Raw genomic sequence first — 15,511 nt, forward strand, 5'->3', positions numbered from 1 at the left:
TGTCATGTCCGCCAACTGCTCCGTCCTCCTCCTCCCCCCTTTTCACCCCTCCTCTGTCCTCACACCGCACACACACACACACACACACACACACATACACAGACACACACACACGCTCATCCTCCCTTTGCCAAAATACCTTCCAGTCAAAAAACAGCCGATGGAGGGTTATCAGTCTAATGCGTCCTCCCTCCCCGAGACATCCTCGGTGCATCTCCGCCCTACTAAAGGTTTCACAGGTGCTTCTGAGAGCAGTTTGTCATATTTGCTTCGACAAAACAGGACATCGCTTTGATTCAGGCGGAAGCGACGATGCTTTGCAGCTGCTGCAGGCGCAGAAGAGCCGTGGCAGGTCTGCCACTGACGCTTTGTGTTGGCCCTCCATCGGGATCCACAGAGGGACGTTTTGACTCCCCCGTGGATTAGCACCAACATGCATCTGAATGTAAAGCTCGGACCACGTGTGTGTTGGGCAAATATTGGACGGCATCACGTGTTTGTTTGTGGTTTCAGGGTGTTTACGGGAGTGGGCCGTGTAAACATTTGGTTATCCTCAGGCTCGTGCTGCCACCTTGTGACAATGTGTTGCCATTATAATCAGGCCAAAAGTCGAAGGCCAATGGGAAATGTCATTACTACAGCAAACAGTTATATTGTTAAAAGAGTAGTGCTTTTAACTTTGTGGTCATTTCGATGTCTGCATCACAGGAACTCTGTAGTTTGTACTGATCTCCAAAGGTATATACAAAGCAAAGACTGGCACATTTACTGAACACAAACGAGCTGTCACAAACCTCTGTGCAGAAACATTAGTCAAATAATACAAGTAATAAAAATACTTTTGTTACAGTCTGCAAGGCATTCAGACAATTGTTAAATATGGCAAAACCTCTCAGTCTTCTGGTAGTCGTCGATCCTTCAAAGTGAATATGTTGTCCAATTTGTTTTTTGTTCAATTATATTAGTACAGCTATGGAGCTATGAATGGAAAAAAGCTCTTGTAGGACGCTGGGATGTGAAGCGCTTCAGAGTGCGCGCTCACCTTTAACGCAAAATCACATGTCGTTCTTTTTGAGACGGAAACGACAGCAAACAGTCAGTGGCATCTGACTGTGGGATTTAGAAACTGTTTTTGCTCATGAAAAAAGGCCCCAGTATGTTTCTGTGATACCTGCAGAGGGCCAATCACACGCTGAGTCTTAACCGCGCTAATCGTAATAATCGGTATCACAGGAAACAGTGGTTTGACAATGTGTACAAAGGGATTACAACGCGAGTCACAAACAAGTGCTCAAATGCAATGTTGCAAAGAACTCTTTCCGATGGAGTGTAATCATTGAATTACTGTTGATTTGCCTGCAAACCACAAAAAAGGTGCTCATTGGGTTTCCTCCCCTAAAGTACACGTTCACGGTCCTCCTCTGGTTACTGTAAGGGGCCAATGTCATCGTAGTCGTCCTCAGAAGAGGAGTCCGGATCGGGGCTAACGGGGGAGTAGAGGGGGCTGTCGTCTTGGTCACCTGATGAATAGACAATAACAAAGATCGGTAAATGTTTGAGATCTCATTTTAACAAAAGGGTCATATTAGTTTTGTGATGTTTACTTGAATTCTGCAGGCTGGTTGATTGTCCAGGGTGCACTTGATCAGGGCTGCGATTGATATCTGCAGGGCGGAAGACGTCGTAGACAACAGAAGGCTGGGCCAGTCCTGAATCTGTCATTCGTGAGAACACAGGAAAACACCTTCATGTCGTACGACATCCATCTCATGAAAGCTCCTGAGATGGTAGATCTTGAGGTTCACGTTGGCCTTCTTTTATATCCTCCCACCTCTTAGTCATGGGTGTGTTTTCAAACACCCACAGATTTGGTTTAAAAGAAAATGATTCTATTTAAAAGGCTTAATTACTACCACTACAAAATTCTTAACAAAAATCACCTGCTGGCTATAGCTTCATATTTAGCATGAAGACCATGACAGTGATATCGATCTGCAGCACTAAGCCACTATTCCTTTCACATACACATTGGAAGTGCATGTGCAACATTTATATTAAACATAACAGCTATCTATCTTTGAGTGAGCAGCTTCCTTTAACTAATAAAAGAATGTGGTACGCAGATCCTGGTGTGTAACTGACCTGGGAAGACCGTCACGTAGCCGTTGTTTGTGTTTTCGTAGCACTCCCCAGAGGAGGTGCTGGAGGAACTGAAGGAGTCCCTGGGGCTCTTTGACACTGTAGAATATTGAGGCTCTGGGATCAAATCCTCTGTGGGTTCAGGAGCTGGGACATAATCATTTGAATCTTACATTAATAATTGAAAAAATTGAACAATTTCTATCTTGTGTAATAGTGTTTTTTCGTTTCGGCAAATATTGTACAAGCATTGGGGTCGTGCATAAAATGATCTAAACAATCCAAAAAAAAAAAACATGGCCGTAATATGTAGCAACCGACACAATTATTTCACAAAATAAAACAATGAAACGTTGCTAACTGAGTAACAGGAGCTTGAGCTGATTGGAGGCCATCCCTATAAAGTAGGTATATTGAGGAAAGGCAGTTAAAATTGTGTGGCATGGAGTTATATGTTTTCATTTTTGGGTGAATAAAAATGAAGAATAAATATCCCCCATATAATGATGGACAAAAATAGATGGTTGTATAAATTCAAGATTCATTTGTGACTTTCTTTCTTCTAAATATTTCTTGATGATTTACTGTAAAAATGTATTTAACTAGAAGAAATGTGTTCATCCTGGTTATTATTACTATTACATTTAAGCATAAATAAATATGGACGGTTGTAAATAACTATGTAAATTATGCATGAAAACACACTCATAACGTCTTCACAAAGTCCAGCCGTTATTAAAAATGTGTTTGCATGACCCTCCCATGCTGATGAGTACACATCCCCGCATGTATCTGAGATCTGCAACGTGGTGCTGCGCGTCTGTGGCGTCCTCGCAGACCAACTCACGTTCCTCGCAGAGGCCTTCGAGGCCGTCGAGGCCGCCGGGCCTCGTCAGAGGGTTTACGTCTGCTCTGTACCTCCGAGAATCTGGATACCAAACAACACGCACGCGTTTTAATCACAAGCCATCCTGCAAACATTCGGTGCAAACTGCAAAGACCACGCACGAACGCACACACAGGCCCATCACACGCACACACACACGGACGTGCAGGGCAGAGCAGCAAAAACTGCAAAATGCAGCAACATTGCAGCGAGAGGAAATCTTAACCGAGGCAAAGACAGAGGAACACACAGCGGAATAAAATAAAGTAGCTCACTCCTAAAGGTCGACAAAGGGACGGGCTTCTCACTGCTCGTCTCATACTGCTCATAGTCTGTATCTACCGACGTGCTTTCAGCGCTACTAAGCTGGGTCCAAAAGTGCCTGGTGTTTGAGGGGACTTGTTTGGACAAACACAGAAGAAAAGTACACAACTTTGTGAAATGACTCACGCAAATTTCACACGACGATATATATATATAAATATATATCTACGAAGACAAACAACTGTAACTTGTCCTGGTATTTAAAGGAAAGCCTTTTTATTCATCACGTTGCTGGAGAGGTTCGGCCACCGACCTTCCGTCTGCACCGGGTTGGCGGTGACCTTGACAAGGTCGCCTGCACATTGGTAGCTGTTGCCATGTTCGGCGGTCGGTTGTCCGCTGGTGCCAGTCTGCTGCAGCAAGGTGGCTGTGGACACAGTAACCAAAGATGAAGACAGTTATTGGCGTATCTAACTCTTCTTCTGCTTTGGACAACGTGAATGTGGTGTTTAAGATCCGCTGTGATCAAAAAATAACTGCTCATTGGGTTTATATGAAGTTCTAAAGATGTACATGTATTTATTTATAATAATATTTTAGAAAGAATATAAAAAATCTGATAGATAAATTCAGAATGGAATTTTGAAAAAGCAGCTCTATCACATAAATTAAGTCATTGAAAGAATGGACCAACCGTGTCGTCGCCTGTAGTGGCAGCAGATCGCCGCGTTCGTGACGAGGACCACGGCGAGAACAAGAGCCAGAGTGATGGTGCCGAGGAGCCCGTAAGCCCGTAAGCCTTCAGAGGGAACGAGTGAGGTGGCTCCTTTTGGCCCCAGGCACATGGTTGGACATAATACATCCCACTGAGACATGTGGTGTTTTCCTACTTACCCTCTTGAATAGTTGAGAGCACATTTTAAGTAACATTTATTGACATAATCTGATGTTGGCCTATTAAGAATAAGAATAAGTTAAAATATATTTACCAGTCGTCAACGGGGTTGATACGGTTGCATTAGTGATGATTGCTGTGGTGGCCTCGTGAAACCCGAGGGAACCTGCAGGAAAACCAGAACTATATTTTAGGTTCAACACAATTTATTGGATTTTCTGGCAATTATTTGACCATAAGAACACAAGGACAATCGTCTTGCTTTAAATGAATATGAAAATGATACGTTTACAGCTTGCTTTGATTCTTGTTTTTTTTAATTTAATATTCCAGCAGAAAAGTGACTTATTATGATGTTTCAGAAACGTACTTAATTCTCAAACACCGTGTCCCTCACCATTGCAGATGACCCCGGACGCCTTTGAGCTCACGCACAGGTTTGCCGGGTTCACCATCTCATTGCACTCCCACAGACTCTGCGAGTTGTGATCGCACTGATAGAACCACAGCGGCCCGTCGTTGAAGGCGAGAGGAGGAAGGAACTGGGAGAACTTCAGCGGCTCGGCGCCGCAGCGCAGCATGGAGCACACCATGGAGGCCATCTTCTTGTTCCAGCAGTTGTCACACACGTTACCCCAGCTGCCGTTGCGGTGGACCTCCACTTTACCAGAGCAACGGTCCAGACCTCCAGTCAGTCTGACGGCTCTCCTCTCTGCAGGGACACGAACTGTTAAAGTGACACGAATGCAGCAGGACGTTCCCGGCACTAGATCCCGGGTTCCAAAACAATCCCATATGTCATCGCGGTCATCTTCTTGATATTCTTTCTTGATGGGCTTTATCAACTTATGGGTTGTTTACATTTTTTGCATTCAAGTGTGAGCTTGAAGCATTCAACAACATGCTGAGTACATTTGTATTTCTCTGCAGGCTCATGGTAAATTAGGGTTCTTTTAACTGCACCCGAGCACACGACCCCGGCGTCCTCTTTGTGTCCGCAGTCGTTCTCGCCCTGCGCGGCCGGGCAGGTCCACAGGTTCCGCTCTCTGCCGGTGCAGTTCAGCTCGTCCAGGTGGATCGGCCCTCCGCCCGGCGGGAAGGGGCCTCCCTGCCCCGCCGCGCTGAGGGCGTAGCCGCAGCCGAGCTGGCGGCACACGACGTCGGCGTCCCGCAGGTCCCACTGGTCGTCGCACACGGTGCCCCAGCCCCCGTCGGCCCACAGCTCCACCCGGCCGGCACAGCGGTCCCCCCCCGCTGCCAGCCGGACAGCCTGGTGGCCTGCAGGGGACAAGATCATGCGGTCGATTTTCAATTGAACAAAAGAAGTGAGGCTTGATTCAAATCCTTGCAAATAAGGATGCTTATCCATCTTTAATCAATTTGATCAATGCATAAATCAATCAAAATGGATCAATTAATTCACAACTGCATTGCATTCTAATAGCATTTGACTGGAGTGGTCTAGAAATGTTTATGTTATTATGACTGTATGATTTTATCACTACACACACGAGCACACTCTTCTACAGTCTACAGCGTCAGATCTTTTTCTTGGTATTAAAAGTAGTAAAAGGTTAATACAGTTCTAGACATGCAACAGGGAAAGTATTCATTATGCAGAACGGTCTATTACAGCACAATAATGATGATGTTATACTTTGTGCCATCCACTGGTCTGGATCAGGTGGACTACAATACTGCTGTTACACAAAAGTACATCATCATGTATTATTTGATTCATACATAATACTCTGAATCTTTAACTTCAGTCGGATAAATGCAGTGGAGTAAAATGTTGGCTTTCAAAATATAGAGGCGTAGAATCAGTAAAGTAATGTTGCGAGTGGTTATGTTTGTATAACCTGTAAAAATAGGCCCACAGGAATTCACAGGTACAGTAAATGTAACAACAAGATGTTCTCATCACAATTGTATAATCTGCATAAGATATCATATTAAATAAATTATTTATAGTAAAAAAAAAAGGTACCACAGATTGCTTCAGCGACCCCGGTGCAGTTGCCTCTCACACTCTGGGAACAGTTGTGCAAACGGCCGCCTCGGTACGAACAGCCGTGAAAGCAGGTGGCATTGGGAGGCGGGTTGGTTCTGCTCACTCGATGGATGCCGCCGCAATTAAGATCACGACACATCTGTTCTAGGAGCACATCTGTGGAGTCTGCTGGCAATGCGGCCACATCGCTGTTCCCGTCTCCACGAATCCTTAGTGAGAAGCTGCATCTGCCAGCGAGTCTGTGGATGTGAGGGTCACCTGAGGACACACAGATACACACAATGATGTATGTGCTGATTATTCCAGTAAAACTCAAAGGTATCCAGTGGTATTTTCTTAATTCTGGTCAGTTTCTTAATACCTTCAGACTTCCCTCCTGTGTCTTTCTTCTACAGAAGTAAATCTTTAATAATGCGTCACATACTAACTATTCACTCATTCATTTGAAAAAATGATATTGTTTATATGTCTGATTCCTAAGTACTTTTGGCACATACGTTTATAATGAGGGACGGAACCTGGTGTTTCTAAATATTTCACCATCCATTTCTGAGTGAGATTTTTTTCCATTGTGACTGGCTGTGAAAATATGTTTTTAAAGAAGCACTTGCCATCATATATATTCGAATCTTTAAACCGCTGAGTGTGACTAGCAGGGCGATAGCAGGTGGCTAACCAGCGGACGTTGTGAACCGTGCAAACAAGTGCTGCCAGAACTAAGCGGGAATCACACTGATGTTTCCTCTACGACGAGGCCGCCAGAGAACTCTAAGTACCAAACAGAGGCCCAATCCCAGTGTCCACCCTGAAGCCTAAACCCTCAGGGACTTCATTGAACATCAAAAAACATGAGGGAAATAAGGGTATTTATTTCATACGTTTTACTCTCAGGTGCGTGGTAATTTTAAATAATGTTTTTACCTTTTTTTGTCAAAATAGCTTGAATCAAAAATGAAATATGCAATGAATAAATTAGTAAATATAGACAGATTGATATTTTTTCCATCTTTAATCCTTATTGTTTTAAATGTATACATTTTAATATGACAGTATGAAAACACACGTCATCAGATAACTCAAACTACACACACAATACAGTGCTCGCTGGGAACATAACGCGCATTGGAATAAAATGTGTTTGGCACAACAATGCGTAGCTGAGGTCGTGAACCAAGCCACACAGAAACTACCAGCGCCTGCGTGGGAGAGACACTGCTTTGCTATCACACCGTTTCATTTGCACCTGCAGAATCCACCGAGATGATGCGTTTGAGAAGGGGGCCCCCCCCCCCCCCACATCCTGTGACAATAAGAGCAAGAATATTCACGCCATCTCTGCATTACATGTTTATTCCGGTTCTAGACAAAAAAAAAGGTTGTTTGTTTGTGTGAGAGATAAAGATTATCATCCTGAACAATACATTGACGGGGCAGAAATAATGTGGCTTACTGTTGGATTCCTCTTGTACTCTCCCTCTTGTATTATTTACATTCGCTATCTCATGGACACCTGTTGGGTCTTTGTGAGTGGGTGGCTTTTTCAAAGCTGAAATGAAGATTGGAAAATAGTAATTAAGTCAAACTGTCAGCACCAATGTGAGCATCAGGTCTGAACTAGCTACTTCCAACACACCGCAGGTGTCCACCACAGAACATTTGATGAGTAACCGCTTCACCAAAGTCGGACTTTTGTCTCTCAGCAAGCAGATGGAGTGCAGTGTGGTAAAAGCTCCGAGACCAGGCCACTCATAAATAAATGATCTGCAGTGAATGTGATCTCCCACATGTATCTTCTTCTTCAATCATCAAGACTTAAAGTAATTTGGGTCTGACACTTTTAAGAGTACATGGGTTCAATTGAAACACATTCAAATGGGGTTCATCTTTTTTTATTTACAGCCTACTTCAAGACCCTTTATCATTTTGTTTTATACTTGGCACATCTGTTGGGCGTTTTGTGTGTTTATAAATGTGGTATATTGAGTGTTTAGTGATGTCACGGTTTGGGTTCTTGTCTTGTTTTATTTTGTAGTTTCATGTCTCTTGTGTTCCTGGGTTAACTTCACTTCTTTCCTTGCCCTGTCATCCCTGGGATTGTCTGCCGTGTCTGATCGTTTCCACCTGTGTCCAATCACCTGCACCTCCCCTGTGTATTTAGGCCTTGTGAGTCTCTTGTCTCGCCAATGTCTTCAGTTTGTCTTCGGTTTGTCTACAGTCGTCTACTCGTCCTCGCCATGCCATGCCATGCCATGCCATGCCATGCCATGCCATGCCATGCCTCGCCACGCCACGTATGGGATTCGTGTTCATGTTGTTCCGTTTGTAAGATCTTTGTTTTTTCTCGGGTGGAGTGGTTTTGAGTTTAGTTTTGATTCTTAGACTATTAAAGTCCTTTTGTTTTCGTATAAGTCCTCCCTCCTTGCCCAAAACCCGCCAGTACTGACAAGTGAATGGTTTTGCTTCTTTAAGAGATGCAGGATTTTATTTTGTATTCTCTTTGTAGAGTTTTTAGAAGAGTAGGGCCCTTAGGGTTACGTGTTGAAAATGAGAATTTGACAAAATAAAATTAGTAAAGTAAAAAAGATGAGAAAAAACCCTCAACCTTTTTTAACTTCTCCAATTTTGTGATCTTCAAACCAACAAAAAATAAACCAAAGTTATGCACAGAAGCTACTACTTATAATACCCTGATCACTGATACTTCTGCCAGTAGTTTGTCCTGTCTTGCTTTGTACATGTTAAATATAAAGTGTAAATTTTCTGAGAAATTACTTTCTTTAAAGAAATGTCTGATTGTACAATTTTGCGTCACTGAGACCAATAGTTCAACCTATTTAAGTTGTTTATGATTCCCATTAAAAGACTTTAACATAGTTCAACGCTTTTGGATAAATATGAATACCAAAAAAGAGATATATTGTCTTGGTTACAGCCGTATTCACTCCACACCTCAGAGCAGAAGTTACACTTATCAAGTCTATAAATGTATGAAACCGTTTACAATACCGTGACACAGACAGCCAAGTTGTAGAAATAGAAGCAGCTTCATACTGTAGACAAAGAGGGGGAGAAAGCTTCTGTTGCCTCTTTTCTGCTGTGTGTGGCTTCCTGTCTTGTTCCCTTTGTATTTGATAGACAGAACTTCCCATTTACGTCACGACAGGAAGTGAAGCCTGAAGCTTTGTCACTGATAAATTATCAGGACTCAACCATGAGGCCTTTTACATCAGAAACACATGCTGCTGATCATTTATCTCCCGCTTCATTATTTAAAAAAAAAATGATATCAAAATAACTACTGAACATGTAAGGAAAATACTTTGAGCTACAGAATGTTTCACATATGGTATATAATATATAGCATTATATTGTAAAAATAAGCAGGTTATTTGCAGGTTTATATTGCTATATTTGACATTTTATATTTGCTCTTTTCATATTTGCACTCTTCTTCTATATTTCTACACGCCTGGTGACTCTAAGCTGCATTTCACCCGAGGGGGATGAAGGGGACAAAACGTCCTGTCTGTGGTGGATCACATTTTTAACCTAACTGCAGAGTATAGTTTTACAGTAAAACTGATTAGGCTGTAACGGACAGGTTTAAGTTTTGCAAAAATATCATATGTCAATACTACTAAGTGAAGATCTACTAGATTTACAATCTACTAGTGAAGATTGAAAAATTATTTTATAGTCAACACTATATTCAACTCAAAAATACTTTTCCAATTATTTCAATATTGAATACATACATTTACATACAATACATTTTTCAAAATACAACAAACTTGAACTTTCAGGTTCACGTTTGTTTTTCAAATGATCAAAACCTTTGACCTTTGGATTTGGCTCCATAGATTGTATACATTTTTGGAATCGCAGTAGGCAAAGCAATGAGATAGAAAGATTGACAACTCATTTGATTTCAAAGTATTACACACTATTAGACACAATAAAACATGTCCACATTATTTATTTTCAACTAAAAAAATATATTTCCATCAACATAAATGCATATACAGTATATACACACGTATTTAAATGACATAAATTGATTTGCATCTATTTCTGCAGAGAAAATGTCATATAAAAGTCTGTGTTGTGAATTTTCATACCATTGTGTGACTAATAAAGGAATATCTTATCTTATCTTAAACATGAATGCTGTATGACAGCTCTGACAGCTGCCTGCTTTGTTTACATCCTGGTCCGGTAGCACGCGCTCAACTCAACTCGCTCTCTTATTTGCTGCTCTGTTCTGTAGCCCCGCCCCCATGTTCTATTTATGTAGCTCCACCCCCATCCAGTGTTTTGTCAACGCCGTCCGTCACAGCCGACCCGGGAAATACAACTGAGGGAATCAAAAAGAGAAGGACGAAGTGAATGTAAGATGTTTATTTTGTCTATAACGTTGCTATACCATTTAGGACTGACTACTTATGCTGAAACCACTCATCTGATTCGCCAAGGAGCCTAAGAAAAAGGACGGTTTCTTTATTTGTCGCTCGTTTCGCTAGTTTGCGAAAGAACAAACCACGCGAAGCCTTAAGAAGGTTGCTAACTACAGCAAAGAGACGAAGGAACAAAATAAGAGAAACGCATTAAAACTTCGAGCTGCTGGCATATAAAGTCGGTGTTAACCTCGCTAAAGCCGTTTTGAGTCTCCATAGACATGCGCAATGTGTCGCTAACGCTCGCTCGTTGGCGCCAGCGCCAACTGGAGATCAATTCGATTTGAGCTCGAGCCGCAGACAGGTCGAGCTGGTCTCCCGAGCCGCCTGCTTGTAAACCTCCACACTTCGGAATCACTCCCACGGATCTGCTTTGCAGGTTTGTGTAGTCTTGAATCCAAGCAGCGGTGTGTTTAGTCCTTCCCGGCGTGTTTGTTGGCTTGTTCGTCGCAGTCCGAGTGTTGGTGTTTAGCAAGCTAGCATCGAGTGCAGCTCGCGTCAACATTGTGCTGGTGAAAGCTGCCCGCTGGACGCTCTCCTTCCTGGTTGCGGTCGGTCAAGTCGTGTGACGGTGAAACGACAACGTGTTAATCGCAATGGTATTGAGTTAACTAGTGTTCATTAACGGTTGGACAGTTGTACGGTGTGTCCTCCCGGGCCCTTTGTGTTGTGCCATTGAAGGAGCAGCTGAAGCTTTTGGGGGGCCTTTTCTGCGTGTCTCTTTGTGCTCTTCGCGGTCGGTTTTCTCTCAACTGCTGGATCGTGAGGACACACAAACTTCGTCTCAATCAAGGTTAAATACAGTATAAAGTGTGCATTTTAAAGTGTGTGCGGGTAACGGTACGGCAGCGGGGTGGATCATTTTACGCGCTCAGAAAATCATGTTGGCGCGTTCTATGAGGTCTAATCCCTGAAACAGTGTGTGTGTGTGTGTTTCCACCCCGCTGGTGGTTTGGAAAAAAAATGCGTGTTTTGCAAGAGATCAGCAGCTCGCTGTCCTCCATCTGAGGGACAACTTCCTGGTTACGTTGTTGGCAATCACTGACTTTGTTTTCTCTAAATTGTTCCTTTCGTTTTTAATTTACAGAAGCTGCAGCAAAGATGTCTAGACGAAGGTAGTAATGCGCACCTTTTTTTCTTTTCTGTGGATTTGAATCTGCATTGTGTTTAAATCCATAGCTCTGTATTTATTCATGTTTGTTGTGTTTGCAGTGCTCGCCTGCTGAGAAGATCTGAAAACGATCCAGGCCAGAGAGGCAAAGTAACCAAGGTAACCAGCCCCTCACCCAAGAGGACAGGGACCGCCACGTTCATTAGTCATCACATAGACATTTACAACCATGTTCAGCAAGGTGTGACATGCAACAGTCTAATTGTACTTTTTTTCAGCAAAGCAACAGAAAAAAGGCCCAGCCCCTGTCAAAGCTGCAGTGTGAAAAGGTATGTTCCTCTCTTTAATTCTATAATTAGACCAAATTAAACTTTGATGGGTGCTACCGATGACATCCGCTAATGAACAGAATAAGAGCACCAGAGTGATTACCACACCCCCCTACAACCCTCTTTGGCTTTTTGCCGACTATTACACCCCCCCCCCCCCCAAAGTTACCTAGGGGAAACACTGAATATGCGAAGGTAAACCATGGACACAGTCGACTGTTGTATATGTACTAAACACTCAGAGGAAGTATGAGTGGAGTATATTCCATGACAGAAATATGAATACAGTAGTGTATTAAAGTGCAAGTAGTAGTCTTTGTGCAGCATTGGGTGGGTTTTACACGTATATCTAAGTACGTGCAACTAAATAAACTTTTTACAGCAGCTGTAGAATGAGAAGAAAACTATAGTCATGGATTAATACTGCAAATAGCCTCTGACCCCCCCCCCCCCACACACACAAAGTCCTCACAGCGAAACAAAGGACCAGCCGCTATCACGTGCTCTCCACAGCTCTTTGTTACACATGCGCATGTTTCATTCAGTTGTCTCTCCCTTTCAGAACCAGTTGGTACTTAAAGGTGTCGGCAAGCCGCCCGTTCTCATCGATACCGCTGAGAAAGGAGTTTGGGGCGATGCAGCCCCGCATTCCACGCATTCCTTGCTGCGGCCGTCGCCTCTGCCCAATCTGGGGTAATTACCATGCGCCCGTGGTGGGCCTCACTTATGTGATATCGTCTCTCAGTTTTGATGTAGTCATAATATACATAACTAGATGTACTACAATATAAGATGCACCACAATTCTCGCAATTAAGAATCTGGGACAATCAAATGATTTTTTTTGTACTTGAAATGATCGAAATGTGTACTGATTTATTTGAACACGATTGATTGTTGTGCGTATTGCAGGTGGGGGTCTCCTGACGATGTGTGGGTGAAGATGGTCGACAGGGAGCAGAATTACCGACACAGCAAGAACTTCATGCAGAGACACCCCACAATACAACCCAGAATGAGGTCCATACTCCTCGACTGGCTAATTGAGGTGAGTCCTCAACCGCAGCTCTGATGTGTGCCGCCTGGGCGCTTCAACCAGATTAAAATGAATCGCTGAACCAACATACGGTACCAGTCAAAAGATTGGACACACTTTCTCATTGAAGAGACGTCTCATTTTTGACACCCGGTACTGTGCGCTCCGACAAGAACTAGTTACAGTGAAACTACCATCTTTGTCAATGATGCTACAACATTGGCTGTATTGTTGAAAATGCTTAAATAGAAATTAAGAAGTTTGTTTCACCTTCATTCATCCACCCTGTCTGATGTATTTGGAAGAGTTGTTTATTATCGTACATTTACTTCAACCTCATCATCAGGCCAGCTGCAACATCTTTATTCTACGCTTTTGGGAAATGGCGTTTTCATCCAAATCAACAGAAACCAACAAAAAAAAACAACAAACTTCATATTGAGAAAATATTCACCAACATTTTATTAATTGCTAGTTTTGTCGTTTGCACAGGTGAGCGAAGCCTACACTCTCCACCGGCAGACCTTCTACCTGGCCCAGGACTACTTTGACCGCTTCATGCTGACTCAGGACAACATTGAAAAGGGCATGCTGCAGCTCATTGGGATCACGTGTCTCTTCATCGCATCAAAGATGGAGGTGAGTGGCCACAAATCCTTGATCAGGCCTGTTGAATCGGAGGTATTTAAGCGCAGTGCACATTTCTAATGGATGGAATTGTGACCTTAGGAAGCGTATCCTCCGAAGCTCTCGCAGATGGCCTACGTGACTGCAGGGACCTACTTCGAAGAGGAGATTCTACAGATGGAGTTAATCATTTTGAAGGTAACGATTAGGTTGGGTCTCGTTATGCTTCCTTAATAATCTGCCTAGTTTTTTTGGATGCATGATTTTAATAGGTCTATGCTTGTTGCACAGGCGTTGAGCTGGAACCTTTGTCCCGAAACCGGCATCTCCTGGCTGAAGCTCTACTTCCAGGTGGCGTCAATGAGCGCCGGCGCCGACCTGCTGGAGCCGCAGTTCCCACAGGACGCTTACGTACAAATGGCCCGGGTAGGTGGGATCTCGCGTTGTTCCAGCACACAAACCTCCACCTGAAAGTGACTCAACAACGGAACCTTTCACAAGGCGTTCCTCCGTCGGGTTTCACGCTGTCGTCATGAGCCTTCTCTCATTGTTTCTCCTTTTCGTTCTCCAGCTTTTAGACCTGTGTATCCTCAACATAAACTCTCTGGACTTTGAGTACAGAGTGCTGGCTTCCTCCGTCCTGAGCCACTTCATTCACAGGGAAACGGCTGAGAAGGTCTCAGGTGAGATTTGTGATTCTTAGGTCTAAAAATGCCTATCACAGTATTTTATCACAGTTAACTGCAGCGCGACGTTGTGCTCTCAGGCCTCTCGAGAGACGCCGTCCAGCCGTGCGTGGACTGGATGGCTCCCTTCGTGGAGTCGGTGAACTGGTTCGGCAGAGCGCCGCTGAAGGATTTTGCAGGAATAAAGGCAGAAAACCGACACGACGTCCAGACGCACACCAACTACATGAGCATGCTGGTTGGTAGCTTTCTCTTTGTTACACAGAAGCCATTCAACATTCACGTGTTGATTCATTTCAATCGACCAGACGAGCTAAAACTGTTCATTACTGCTGGATTATTAGTTTAGATGATTGGAAATCGTTTTATACTTTTATGACCTAGTGAGCCTAGACCCATGGCTTAACCTGGGATGGATATATTTTGCTATTCCATTCTTGATCCTTATTTGGATTTTAGAGTTTTTACGCACTGCTATATAAAATGAATTGTAAACTAGTCTAAAAATGTTATTGGCACGCTTCACTCTGCCTTTTTAATATTTAATTAAATCCAAATAAACGCTATATCGTCTGATTTAATGTTTATTTTAAATTTCAGGACGTCGGTCCAAAGGAGGAAAGCAGCCAGTTCCTCACTCCTCCCAACAGCACAGAGAAGTCCTGCACACACTGAAGCACAAGAGGGAAGCTCTGGAGCGAGTGTGAGCAGAGGAAACCGGAAGTGATCGTCCCACAGACTCGTGTACTGGAAAGACTACTTTAACTGAAATGCTGAGCCTGGACGGGAGGGCAGTTCACGCCCGCTGCTGTGAACGTTTTTTAACTGAATGTATTATCACAAATAATATTTAAGAAAACGTTTTTTTTTTAGCAAAATGGTGCTTTTAATTCAGCGTAAAAAAAAACATTTGAGTCCCAATTGTAATTTCTCAGAAATATTCTATTGAAAATGTGCAATCGCTAACAGAAATGCGTCCCTGGTGCTTGGATCCAAGCGCTGCTTCAGGGTCCTTTGGAAAGCTGCTTAGGCCTACTATTTAAACGCAGTGAACTCTGCCGATGCAGCGCG

General features: G+C 43.3%; 2 protein-coding genes across 4 annotated transcripts; one reads left to right on the forward strand and one right to left on the reverse strand.

The window, feature by feature from the left end:
- Nucleotides 1-750: 750 nt before the first annotated feature.
- On the reverse strand, nucleotides 751-9,303 carry LOC119219490 (T-cell differentiation antigen CD6-like). Its single transcript, XM_062558476.1, has 13 exons — nucleotides 9,205-9,303; nucleotides 7,649-7,744; nucleotides 6,175-6,456; nucleotides 5,148-5,462; nucleotides 4,582-4,896; nucleotides 4,279-4,350; nucleotides 3,984-4,115; nucleotides 3,603-3,716; nucleotides 3,301-3,423; nucleotides 2,987-3,067; nucleotides 2,143-2,286; nucleotides 1,605-1,715; nucleotides 751-1,520 (listed from the first exon to the last, which is right to left on the reverse strand). The coding sequence occupies exons 1-13, from the start codon at nucleotides 9,245-9,247 to the stop codon at nucleotides 1,426-1,428; spliced, it is 1,923 nt and encodes a 640-aa protein (XP_062414460.1). The 5' UTR covers nucleotides 9,248-9,303; the 3' UTR covers nucleotides 751-1,425.
- LOC119219491 (G1/S-specific cyclin-E2-like) lies at nucleotides 8,478-15,476 on the forward strand. 3 transcript variants are annotated; one of them, XM_037474739.2, is made up of 12 exons: nucleotides 8,478-8,520; nucleotides 11,740-11,767; nucleotides 11,865-11,922; nucleotides 12,042-12,092; nucleotides 12,655-12,785; nucleotides 13,004-13,139; nucleotides 13,620-13,766; nucleotides 13,857-13,952; nucleotides 14,046-14,180; nucleotides 14,326-14,437; nucleotides 14,521-14,678; nucleotides 15,041-15,476. In XM_037474739.2, exons 2-12 carry the CDS (start codon nucleotides 11,754-11,756, stop codon nucleotides 15,113-15,115), a joined length of 1,113 nt encoding a protein of 370 aa, XP_037330636.2. In that variant the 5' UTR covers nucleotides 8,478-8,520; nucleotides 11,740-11,753; the 3' UTR covers nucleotides 15,116-15,476. The 3 variants fall into 3 exon arrangements, with proteins under 3 accessions (XP_037330636.2, XP_037330634.2, XP_037330635.2); XM_037474737.2 differs by lacking the exon at nucleotides 8,478-8,520 and adding an exon at nucleotides 10,519-10,586; XM_037474738.2 differs by lacking the exon at nucleotides 8,478-8,520 and adding an exon at nucleotides 10,749-11,031.
- Nucleotides 15,477-15,511: the final 35 nt, after the last annotated feature.

This window comes from Pungitius pungitius, chromosome 17 (assembly GCF_949316345.1).
Source record: "Pungitius pungitius chromosome 17, fPunPun2.1, whole genome shotgun sequence".
In the NCBI taxonomy this organism is placed as follows: Eukaryota; Metazoa; Chordata; class Actinopteri; order Perciformes; family Gasterosteidae; genus Pungitius; species Pungitius pungitius.